Here is a 13,494-nt window from a genome sequence, read left to right as displayed (position 1 = left end):
GGATGGCAGGCGCTGTGGCCGGGAAACGGCGGCTGCGCGCGCTATGGTGACGGCGGGCCGGGAGACGGCCTCCGCCCGGAAGACGGAGGCTGAGCGGTTTCTGTGTGCTGGAGTTTGCTCCGGCGGCGTGGAGAGGAGCTGCAGCCGGCGCATCGCAAAGGGATGTAGGCCCCCTTCTCCCATCCAGTCACCGATTATATGTGGGTACGTGTATTTCTGCAACCTCATGTATTAGTCTGAAGCATGCTATTCTATTATGCTCGAAGCTCAAATAGTAAACATGATGTGCTTTGCATAGAGTCGATGCTCACAAACATGGGGCTAATTATACATGGTAAACATGAATAAACCATAGGTCTTACCGAACCAAATTAGATAGGAGTCTGCGTGCGTTTATCTTAGCCGCGTGGCACCCGGGTTGATAGTCGAGCTGATTGAATTGGAGGCGGGGAAAGATCAGTAGGAAACCAATGCCACGAAGAGTGCGTGAGGTTCGTATGCCAAGTTATCCAACATTGTGTGCGTGGAATCAGACTTATATGCAACCATGGATAGGAAAGTGATCCCGTATTAACTAATTAGAGTTAATGCGCATTATTACACAAGGAATTAGTGGGGAAACAAAAAAAATGGAAAGAACGCACATATATATATAGCAGTTGATCCCGGACAGAATCTCATCTGTCATTGATTTCTTTCATCCAGCTGGATTTATAATGATGACATACGTATAAAAATAGATCCTTGTGAAGCTGTTTTAGAGGCGACGAACACTAAGTGGCTGTGCGAACATCATTATAGAGCATCAAAGTGAATTTTGCATCAGACTTGAACCCTCCTCATTCGTTGAACGTGAACATGGCTCATTCGTTGAACAATCAAGCTGGCCCGATTCTGCAAGGACCCTAGAGCATCTCCTAGTGCCGCACGGCAGGCTGCCAGCTCGTAGGGCTGCTGGTTGTCTGGTTGGAAGACAAGCTGGCTCATGTATGTCGTTTTCCAAAACCCTACAAAATAGGTTTAATAAAACAACATACAATACATATTTTTATATAAGATGGTCATGTTAAACGTTCTTCGATTACAGAAGCACTCATGTTGTGCTCTGTTGGCCTCAAGCATTGTGGCACCTAAAGTCCAGAGCCCCTGCTTTGCTAGTCCCCACCGCATCAAGTGACGTGACACATGCTGGTCCCAGACACGTAGGTAGATGAACTCCCTCCTGGTTGAGCAATAAAATGTTAGCCCACTGCCAATAAAATGTACTAAACATTAAGTAGAGTTCTTACCGAGTGTTCATTAGGACCACATGTCGGTATGGCGTGGTACGGTCGTCTGACCTGTGTAACATTATTTTGCTGACATGCATCAGTATGCCAATGACATCTGGGAAAAAATGATGTGAATTTGTTAAGAAAGTCTGGCTCAACTACATGTCAGCAAAATTCATTGTGAAATGATACAATGCACCTGCAAGCATCTTGTTTCTGAGGCTGTATACATCTATAAAATCAATGAATCGTGGCGGCAACGAAGGGGTGTTAATGCTGGCCCTGGCAAGAAGTATTTCAGTGCGCGAGTGGAGGACGATGTAAAAGTCACATGGCACCGGCAATGCAACTGGCAGATGCATAGCTGCTGGTTCAAAACCAACTTTTTTGAATAAGTATACTGAGCCGGCACGTAGGTTGTCGCTGAAGCGATATGCGATCGGTTGAAATGGATCAAATGCAATTGCATCCATTTTGACCCCCTAGAAATTTATTGCACACATGAGCAGCATGCTGAATATATTATCAGCAGATCACTTGATAGCATATCTTCTTTGAATACTTACAGTTTGGTCGATGAGGATGGCGTGAAAGATGGCTGCTCCACTCCGGGTATGTTTGATGCGAGCATACAAAACCTTTGCCGTTGCGTCCCAACCTCTACTGTATACTAGTAGAATGCCCGTGCGTTGTCACGGGCTTTTTAGTTTTTTTTTAAATTGCACATATATAAAAACTTAGTGAATTTTTTGCCACATCCAACAACGTTTCCTCAGGTCCGTTGTTGATGGATTATTTTGTAACGTCAACATAACCATCTTCATCTCTCTCATACTTTGTGAAAATAAACACAGAGGAATACACCTTTTGTATTATCATGTGCAACATATATATAAAGAAAAACAATTAATTGTACGCATATCTTCTGATTGTGTAGAACTCGATAAGTATTTAGTCCGGTCCATCATAGTTACACAGTGATTTTGTCAATTGACATTTTCAAAGTAGCAGCCGAAGACATTGGTTTTCATCTTTGATCTACGAAAATGAACATATAAAGAGGAGGCGTTCTGGCTCTCGGCCTCCACGGAGGCCTTTTTTTTTGAAAAATTCAAATTTCAAACTTGTGAGTTTCAAAAAAATCTGAACTTTTTTTGTACAAGTAAACAAGGATGTTTTGTGTATGTGTGTAAAATTTCAGAATGAAATAGGTTGAAATGCGATCTATACAAAAAAGACAAATTCATGGTTTTTTCGGATGAATAGTATCATGTGTTAAAAAGGCTCAAATTTGTCTTTTTTTGCACAGCCCTCATTTCAACGTATTCTGTCATGAAAATTTACACACTTGTGCATTACGCGGAGGCCGTTTTTCTTGAAAAAATCAAATTTCAAACTTGTGAGTTTCAAAAAAACTTACCTTTTTTTGTACAAGGAACAAGGATGTTCTGTGTCTGTGTGTAAAATTTCGGAATGAAATAGCTTGAAATGCGATCTGTACAAAAAAGATAAATTCATGGCCTTGGAGAATGAATAGTATCATTTGTTAAAAATGCTTAAATTTGTCTTTTTTGCACAGCCCTCATTTCAACGTATTCTGTCCTGAAAATTTACACACTTGTGAATTATTTGAAATGTAAAAAAAATAAGAATTTTGATTCATTTTGAATTTTTCAAAAACCGGCCTCATTGGAGCTCGGCCTCCAAAAGGGATTTTCGCATATACTAAGAAAAATAAGCTAATACATAATATATATTCATTGGTTAGCTGCTAGATGTAAGCGTGGACCCTGCTTTCTGGTAGAGTGAGTTGCATCCCAATTATAATAAATTGTAGGCTCACCTAAAATCATTTTTTGATAATTATTCTTTAGAAATGGCTTGTTATGGTATCTGATATTTTTTTTACTATATAAAACAGTATGTGACATTTTTTTCATAACAAACCGTCACTTTTCCCTAACAAGTATGTGATATTTTCACCATATAAAAAAGTATCGCTCATTTTTCTTCGTATCTTACAAAAGCAATTCACTCTTTCTTAGACATACCGCATGGCACAAGGCTCACACTCACATCTCATTCCCCCGGCCTGCTCTTCCCTCCATGACATCTACGCCGCCATATCTCCCTGCCACGGCTTCTCACTGTCGCCTCCCCTCGACACCACAACATTCAGCTCACACCTTTCTCCCACGGCCGTCTCCCCTTCCCTTCACGGCGTCAGCCGCTCCTCTATCCTCCACGGCGTCCCTTGCCGAGTCGTGGTGCAAGGGGTGCACAATGTCATAGCCAACTGCTTGAAGGCCTGGAGGTGTCTCCTTCAAGTGGAGGTAGCTAGGAGCTGTGGCAGAGCCGACGATGGCATCGATCCATACGTGACCGCATCATTGTGTTTCTTCCCACGGGTCTCATGGTCTGGAAGGCGAAACACGATTTATGTGTATGTATTTATATATATACACATAAAACGTATAACTACCGAACTGACGTGGGCTCTGATAGTTATTTTAGAAATACATCTGGGGTTGGACGTGTTGCACCAATGCTATTGCTGAATCAAGCAATTAATCGGTAATTGGTTTCCATGCACTGGACCTCATATGCCGGCACAAACAAAAAATAGCCATGGACTGGATTGGGACATATGAAACATACGAAAATCTGAAAGGAAGAAACACTCCTTCCTTTGACAAAAAAATATTAGGCTAGCTAAGTGCCCGTCTCTTCTGTTTAGAATAACATCAAGATCAATCACACGATCATACTAAAACACATAACTGATCCAGAATCACAACTACACAAAATCAACCCAATCAATTATGAGCACTTAACATCATGAACTTCATGCTTCAGGTCTATCATTTCATGAGTAATTGGTTCAGTTTTTTAATTCTATTCTCTCTTTCTGTAATGGTAACTCCATCGATTGTACAACTTTCCACCTCATGTAATGATAAAGGGCAGGGCTCCTATCAGACACAAAATGGTGAAGAAAACCTTCGGCGATGTTTTTGCAAAGAGTGAGTGGCCGACAACACTAACTTCTCTGAAAAGTAGTACAATTTCAGCTGCTCGATGGATTGTTTGAGTGTGCCGGAGACACATTGCATTATCAGCAACGTACCAATGACAAAATTTGTACCTATTATCAAGTTCCAATGAATGGCGCCCTGAGAAGATCTATTCCAGGATGCATGATCAGTGTGAAAGCTTAGATAGAAAAAATAGAAGAATGTTATCGTCTGAGATGCGCATTACTACCATGGAGGCATTCCTTCATGCACCTGTTCTCTATCATATCAAACATCAGGAACACTGAAACATAAATAAAATAAAAATGCATTAGGAGAAACAAAAATCAGGGAAGGAAGACAAGCGTGGTGGGTGAACCTGCCATGTCCTTCTAAAGAATCCTCAGAGCAGCTGCAACTCCGGGTAGAAGGGCACCCTCCTGCTCGTCCCGTTCCTGTCGCTGCCACCCACATGGCACACATTTGCGAGGAGGCCATCAGCTTAGCAGGCACGGTGTCACAGAGCAGGCACTTGCCTGTAAAGCCCATAATGTAGCATCATGGGTGGGATCACGCCGGAGTGTGGTCAGTGGCAAATTCTGAACTCCTGCTCCAGAGTGCCATGTTGAAACACTCATGAACTAACGATCCCATAGCAGATATACAGTAACTCCAGGGAAACGATAACTTGTTTTTCTGAATTAATAGAAGCATCAAGAACTCCGATCGTTTCTCAGAATTTGCTTGGAGACGACAAATAATATGAGAAGACCAATCAGAGACCTATGAATCATCAATATGTCACCTGGGCTTCAACTATACTAACACAGAATTTAGCACATGGGATTAATACCCCTAAAAAATACCTTGATGTGAGCCCGAATTTGATTAGTTTGCTAATAAATTTGTTTTTTCCCCTTTGGTTTATAAAGCCTCCTACTATTTTTTTTGTCTCTACAAGGACACACCAAAAGAACCCGTTAGACAAGAAATACGTAAACATGCACAGATGAGTATATGAGATGGTTAACATATATCTGCGTACTTGCTGCAAAGATGAATGGTCAACATATAAAAAGGCGCAATCCAAAGCCTAAGTGGCACATCATTTGTAGAAACTGCAAGCCGAATCAAAGAACGACAAAACTGAAGAGCGTTGATTTTGCTTCATCATCCACAAAGTACCGAAAGAAGCTCATCCTGAACATTCCAAAGCAAGTATGGCGTAGAAGAGAACCTGTTAAAAACATACTGCCTTTTTACATGCTTTTCTTCATATTCTATTTGTAACTTCCAATAAATAGATATAGAATTGCATGTATATGCACAGAAGCAGTTAGTAGCATGCTACAAAACCAGTTTATCCAGCTTCAAAATATTCATCCGAAAGATGACAACGATCCATTTTTTATCATCAAACAAAGTACCAAAACTATCCAAAAAGGTTACAATATATCAGCATCCTAAAATTTGTCTCTAATAGTAATTTTATCAGTATAACAATATATCATGCATAAGAGGGCTTATAGTGTTAGATGTACTGTTAAAGTTGGGATGTTGTTGCAACTCCAGAACTATGTATAACCATACTTGGTAAATCATAAAGCTCTAACTTCCAGAGTTCATAAGATTTAGTTTTTCCTAACAAATAGCTTCACCCTCACACAAGCATTGCAGAAGAAGGAAACAAACTTGTAGGCTCCAGATTTCCTGGCTCTATAAGATCGTGAGGTGATTTCGCCTAGAAGGTAATAAACCAATCACCAAATTAGTTGAGATTGTTGAGAGAACACCGATTGAGTAGGAAACTGATCTCTCATCCATTCACTTGAACATTAATTAGATAAGGATCTTGCAAGCTACAAAATCTGCATGACTACGAAGGAAACATCATGTCATGGCATTCAACTACTTGTCAGCTTGTACATTAGGAAGACAACATATGCATACTAAATTACTAATGTGTCCTGCTAGGTCAGAGTTACCTGCAGCATGCAACGACCTTCATCATATCGTCCACATATATTGCTGATCGGCGCTGAATTTGACAGAACTCACATGCTTAGGTCTTAGTCTTAGCAACAAAAGGTAGCCAAAAAAATCCAACAAGCAGTGCGTGGGAACAGGCAAGTATTACATCTGGCCTTTGCTCGGAGGTGAAGCTTCATGGCTTCGTCGTAGTGGTAGATCACGATCCTGGAAGTGCCGCGGCGCCCTCGGCGACCACCTCGACTTGCACAAAGCGAGACACGTCCATGATGATTGGCCTCCACCATCCCTCAACGTCGCCATCATGGAGGAACAGCTGAGCCTCCACGAGCAGCTCGCGCTGTATGAGATGCATGAGAGCTGGCTCGGTGCGGGAGGTAGGCTGGAGGAGCAGATCGTGCGGCGACGCGCACCTGCGGAGAAGAGGAGCAGGACGGGTCGACCTCCAGGGGGCACATGAGAGGTCGGCAGGTGATGGCCTGAGATCTGCGTTGTTCCTCGGTCATCACATCGTCGTGGGATACATGAGGTGAGGAGGGATGTGGAGAGAACCGGTGGAATTGTTAGGGTAGAAAATTCTGGTATGCTAAAAAAACTGAAGTGGTAGGTGGGATTGGACCGGAAAGTTAGGATTTGATCGTGGATTATTTCCAGGAGAGAATTGCCTTACCTGGAAACTGGGGATTACAACACAATTATTCCCTCGATCGGAAAAGACTTGAATTACGATCGAAGCGAAACGATGGAAGCGAATGACGACGTACCACGACCTACCATCAAAACCGCAGATTCCCCCTTGAGGATTGGCGTTGTATATGGAAGGGAAGGATGAAAGGATTGGTGTTTTATATGGAAGAGTGGGATCGATGGAAGGATGGAAGGGTTGGTTTGGTTCTGGTGATGCGTGAATTAAAACCGGTCCTGGTTTTCGGAGGGAGGAAAAAAATTGGTGGGAAGGAGATCGCCTGGTGGGGGAGAGATCGATAGAAGGGTGGGAACAAACTAACGAAACAAAGGAACGACGTACGTACTGAGACATTAGGAGTAGAGATATGTAGGTTTTCTATTTCGCTGAACCTTACATGTCTGCAATTGGTTGACAAAGAGCACAATTCTGTATATTTACTTATGCAAATCACTACAAGAGAGGAATGGATAAAGTGTTGCCTATCGATCGGCGGTGGAGGGCCAATGGGAGCGGGAACGAAGTTCACAGGCGGTGGTGCCATGACCCTCTTCGAGCCAGGACGGCCCATCCTGGGTCTCATCGCATGAGCGCCGATACCCTATTTCTATTCAACACGACTCATGGTTCAGAACGCAGAATCATTTTTATAGCATGGTATATGGCGGGAAATAGAAGTGCTGAAATTTTGTATTGGCATGGTATACGGACGTATATTGACTGATCTGACTATTTTCATTTTCATTGGCGTGAAGTAAACCATGGTGATAGAAAAAAGGAAGTGATTGAAAGAAGGAAGGAGATTGATCACCGTTTGATTGAAAGAAGGAAGGAGATTGATCACCATCATGAATCAATTGATTGCGTTTGGATTGATTGTTGATTGATTGCGCTTGGTTGCCTTATGTGAATTATTTCTTTATACCAAAGATAGAGTCGATTGGAGGGAGAAAAGAAAATCAGCAGAGGGAGAAAACCGGTGGAGGGAGAAAAAAATCGCTGGAGGGGAGGGGGGATCATACGAAGGGGTTGGACGAAGAGGGGGAACGTAAGAGGGGAAACGGAACCTTACGTTTCTTTTAGGTAGTAGAGATTTAGGTAGTAGAGATAGAGATGTTTTAAGGACCCAAGCAACCAACCATTGTCAGTTTCTACAAAACAGGGCAACGTTGATGAGGCCTGCCATCATCGACTCGTGCCATTTGGTCATTTTCGACTGATTCTCTTGGTAGTCTCGTCTACAACGGTTTTACTTGGTGTAAAGGCATGTTTTTCAAAAAATCTGCTGTGTTACAGTTGAGTAGTATAATTCAGAAGCATATTTCCCGTTTGGAACACCAATGACTATAATCCAGCTAAAAGTAATAAGGTGAACAACAATGATATTCGACCGCAACATGATTCTGGAGAATGTTTTCACTATACTCACCCGCGATATTCCGCCATTTTCTCAAGACAACAACCACTCTGTGGCGCAGTTAAACGCCATTTTTTTTAACCACACAGTATACTTTTTTTTCGGCGGGGGCACCACACAGTATACACTACAACAGTTGTGCTTAACAGAAACTACAATACAAAAACTATCTACAAAACTACTCCCTCCGTTCATTTTTATAAGTCATTTCAGACAACTCAAAATAGCCTGTTTTGCACATTGTCTGGAATGTCTTCAAGGTCTTATAAAAGTGAACAGAGGGAGTACTAAACCTGTTTTCCCCTACAATCTCTTTAAAACTAATTTCCTTAAAATTAAAAATAAAAACTGAACAACCTTCAACAGCATAATGACTGAGACTCAACAGCATGGTGAAAAGTTGGGTCGCAAAATGGACATGGAAGCTCCTTTTTGCACCCTATGTGGAAAATATTAGAGACTCAAATACCTGCAAAAGTGAAGATATTTATCTGGCGCTGCCTACACGGAACAATTCCATGTTTCTGCATTCTCACGAATAGGCATATAATGAACTCTGAGCTATGTCATGTCCACAGAAAGGACGCTGAAGATATTCGACATATACTTCTTACGTGTGAATAGGCAAAATCTGTTTGAAAGGAACTTCACATCAAAAAGACGAGAAATGATGTCCTTGGGGTGGATCGAGCTGGGTCCTGTGTACTTGAATTTCTCCCCTATGATCCATATTGAACACAACAGTGCACGCATGTAGTAATTGAGTCAATAATAAGTAAACTAATACACAATGGGTAAGTGTGGTACGTACGTGCATGTGCAGTCTCAGCAATGTTTTCTTTTATCTAGCAAGAAAAGAAAGTGACCATTCTGCTCACATGAGTAGGTTGAATATGATTGATAAATAGTATTTTCCCCTTCAAACATACATGAAGAAGTAGCATAATGATTAATAATAAAAATAATAATTTGAATGGTTACTAAATTGCCATGATAATATCCTTTGCCGCTTTCCATTCAGCTGGGATGATTCTAGCTATCAGCTCCTTGAGAACAGATGGACAGCTGGATTTCAGGTGCTCATACCCATCACTTGCCATCATTGCCTCCAAATTGGGTGGAGAAGAGAGGAACTGGAAACAAGCTTCTTTGAGACGATGGAAACCATGCTGCTCAGCTAAAGCCAAGCTGGTTGCCACCATGCTGGAATCAATGTGACTGCACAGTTTCTCCTCAAGTATCACCCTCAGCCTCCCAATATTGTACCTGTCAGCCGCCACAAGTAGATGGCCGGCCATCACCACATCTACACATGGTTCACTTTTTTCACTGGCCATCTGAAGCACAGGAGCGGAGTCGGTGTATATAAAATGGAGCAAGGACTCGAATACATCAGGTTCCATGTCATGAATTTCGATAGTACTACTGGAACTCTCCTCCATGGCGCCGAGGAGCTCTGCCTTGAAGACGGGTGAGCGAGCAGCAAGGACACACCTGTGAGCAGAGAATTCCTGTCCCCCAACCTTAAAGGTGAGGTCTGCTGCATCCTTGTTCTTGAGCATGTCGCCGAAATGCCGGTGCAGGTCGCTTGGAGGAACCGATTTTTCTTCACCGTGGATGTCCTTTATGACGGTGACATCGAACCTGATGGTGAAACAATCGTCTCTCAGATGCGCTGATGCCTCCAAATCAGCCTTCTTGATGAAGTCGTCGTAACCACAATATGAAACCTCCTTTGAGAAGGTTACAGGGTCGGAGGTACGGTTGCATGAAGCCACCGGTTCTCCATTCTTGTCAAGTACACTGACCGTGAATTTGGCCTTCACATCTCCGGCATCGGCAGATTCATGAAATAGATAAAGAGATATGAAATCAGAACAATCCTCGGGGTAACCGTTGGGGTAATATTCCACGTTCCAGTTGTGACCTCCAACACTGAAAGGGGTAGAAATGACGAACTCCCCGTTCTTCAGTAGCCCCTTTACTCTTGAGTATCCATCTACCTTTACCACATATGACCTTTCCTCAGATTCAGCTACCATGGCAGCAGCAAGCTTGCAGTGCTCTGCCATTATGGACTATGGAGGTGGGCTTGGAGAGTTGGAGTAAGGTGGAAGACTGGCGAGAGGGAAGATGCATTTGCTGCCTCTATCTATCTTTATATAGAGGTGTACAAGTACTCGGGGAAGTTAGATCCATTCGTTTCACATTCAGTCAAGGGGAAACAGTGACCTGTTCACACTTTCGATCTACTAGATGTTTGCGTTGCTGCATGTCATTTACTACTCGTTTGCCCTCACGAGGAGACGCCATTGTGTTGCAGCGCTCTGCCATTGGTGGAAGGTGAAAGGGGGCCACGATGGGGCATTGGCTGTGATTAATAATGATCAAAATCTGCAGCAGAGAACCAAGGTTGCTATTCGCGCGACCAGAAAATACGTGCAAGTGAATTACTCGAACAGAAAATACGTGCAAATGAATCGGTGATGTGAATGAACCGGCTGACATTTTTACTGACCGATGTAAGTCGTTCCTCTCTGAAGATAAACGAAGATCATGGTCGCGCGATTGCAATCGATGTACTTTGGTCTATCTGGCTAGCAAGGAATCAAAGGCTCGGCCATGGTTAAAATCTGGGTGCACAGGGCTAAGAAAGATGAACTTCTATCAAATGGATCACGAGCTGGCCAAGCTAGTCACCAATTTCCTTCCCCTTTGTTATCTTCCTTTGCACTTGTCCCTCCGTTTCTCTCCTGCTGTGTACCCTGGTATGTAAGAACTGTTGCCCCCAGTAAACGTTTTGTCCATGGGTATTTTATAAAAATCTGTAGGTATGGGTCTCCCCTCCCGTTTTACTTAAAACAAAAGGAAGTATAAATATGGCTGCGACCAGCTGAGTTGTTCTACCGTGTTACCAAAAAACGCTTTCGCCCCGCTTTATATAAAAAGCAACAACCAACCAACATCCGAAACCGATACAAACACAACACCCCACACCACACTCACATACACCCAAGGCCAGATACATATATAGGTGCCAAAGGGCTACAAAAGCAACATGGCGCACGACTCGAAGTAGACTACAGGAGAAGACATTAAGCATCACAACAGAGCCGCCGGCGCCCTTCCGATGAAGATATCACGAAGAGGTGAAGTTGAAGCTCGACAAAACCAAGCGCTCCAAGACGATGCCTTCGGGAAGGACATGACACAACACCGCCGCCACCGCCCGATCAAAAGATCAGATTTTCATCCGGAGCGCGACGAAGGGAGGGAGCAACCACAACGGAGGCTTGAGAAAGATGGCGACACCCGCAGGCGCCGTCTCCGTCGGTTTGGCCAAACCAGACAGGTTTTTCACCCTGGCTCGCAAACTCCGCCTCTGACGAGAACATCGAGATGGCAGCCACCACACCGCCTATGCGGCCATGGCCACTAGCCGCCCACACCTGAGCCACGAGCTCAGCCCACAAGCACTGCGGCTCCCACCTCCCGGGCCGCCGCCCGGGAAACAAGATGCCCCAAAGATCCATCATGACTATGAATGATGACCAACCGGCAACCCCCGCCCGCCGAGAGAGCCGCCAGCGGCCGAAACGACCAGATTGATTGGGGAGCAACCAGGTTGAAGAAGAGGTCGGGCGGGAGCGGACTATGTCGACACCCAGCACCCTTGCCGGTGACAGGTGGCCCGACCGCATCGGCGCCACCCATCTGTCCCACCCCCTCTCCGAACATCATCCCTGATGCCCAACCAAAGCACCCTGCCTGGATCCGCACCTAGCCCAAACCTGTCACCCGCTCAACGACGCGAGAAGCCGGACCAGCCACCAGATGCAACCATAGAAGATATCTAGAAGCATCCACAAGGACCGCCCGCAGACGAGAGGACGCCGGAGCACGTCCAGCCGCCACTGCACACGGCCCGCGCATCGCCGTGAGTTGCTACCACACCGTCGCAGCCCACCCATGCTTCAGCCCGAAGACCTCCACCAACACCCCGCGACCACCACCGCCAGCAAGAGGGACCGAAACCGGCAGCACACACCTCCAGAGCCTCCCGCAGCCGACCATAACCAGCCTAGGCGCCGCTGCACGCGCCCAGACCCTGCTGACGAGGCCCCACCCGCTGCCAGACCCAGCCGAGATCTGGATCTAGGCGCACGTGGGAAGCCGCCGACGCTGGCACGGCGCGCACCGCCGCCGCCCATAGCCCTTCACGCCACCGCCAGGAGGACGTCCTGCTGATTTGGTCTGCTCCTCTAGTTTTAGGTTTGGTTGGTTTAGTTGTGTCTTTCACCCTGCTCGGGCTTAGCACCTGTCTCTCTCTGCTCCGTACACCATGTTTATGCCTTTTTGCGTTCATGGCATGTGTTGTATCCTTTATTGTACTCTTCTATCAATGAAATGATACGCAACCTTTGCGTATTCGCAAAAAAAAAAAACTAACAACTGGCAAATTAAAGGGGAGCACTGGAACACCAATGACAGTACAAGTTGAATGTATGACCGCAACGACTCTTTTTTCTGGTGATCACGTTTAACATCTTAACAAGCTGCAGAGACTTTTGAGAATGTTTTCACTGTACTCAACCACAACAACCACTTCTTTTTTCTCCCAGCGCATCATATATTTAGCGGACAACATAAGTACAACAGTTGTGCTTGACAGAAAACTACATAAACCTGTTTCCCCTAAACATCTATTTAAAACAGACTTTTCTAAAACTGAATCTAAACAGCCATCATCAGCATAAGAAAGACGCAGCAGCACTACGAACGATATTCAGAGGGAAATAATAACCAATGTCCCTTCACAACTACTCAGCGTATTAGCTATCAATAATCAGTGATTCTTTGTCGGAAAAAAATCAATAATCAGTGATTTAAACTGAACTAAAACACAAAGCTATCAAAAATCAGTGATTTAAACTGAACTACAACACAAAGCTATCAATAATCAGTGCTTTAAACTGAACTACAAAACGAAGCTATCAATAAACAGTGCTTTAAACTGAACTACAACGCGAAGCTTCTATTTTCTGAAAAACAAAACAGAGTCTAGACCATCCATGCTGGGCACTGGAAAACAGATGAAACTAATTCTGCATCCTGCTG

At 44.2% G+C, this 13,494-nt stretch overlaps 1 protein-coding gene across 1 annotated transcript; it reads right to left on the bottom strand.

The window, feature by feature from the left end:
• Positions 1 to 9,356: 9,356 nt before the first annotated feature.
• Positions 9,357 to 10,448, bottom strand: LOC125532296 (BTB/POZ and MATH domain-containing protein 2-like). The gene has a single exon (XM_048696420.1). The coding sequence runs from the start codon at positions 10,446 to 10,448 to the stop codon at positions 9,357 to 9,359; it is 1,092 nt and encodes a 363-aa protein (XP_048552377.1).
• Between the last annotated feature and the right edge of the window lie 3,046 nt (positions 10,449 to 13,494).

The sequence above is a fragment of the Triticum urartu genome, unplaced genomic scaffold, assembly GCF_003073215.2.
Source record: "Triticum urartu cultivar G1812 unplaced genomic scaffold, Tu2.1 TuUngrouped_contig_9615, whole genome shotgun sequence".
NCBI lineage: Eukaryota > Viridiplantae > Streptophyta > Magnoliopsida > Poales > Poaceae > Triticum > Triticum urartu.
Note: the sequence above shows the minus strand (reverse complement) of the source record. Positions and strands in the feature narration are given on the sequence as shown.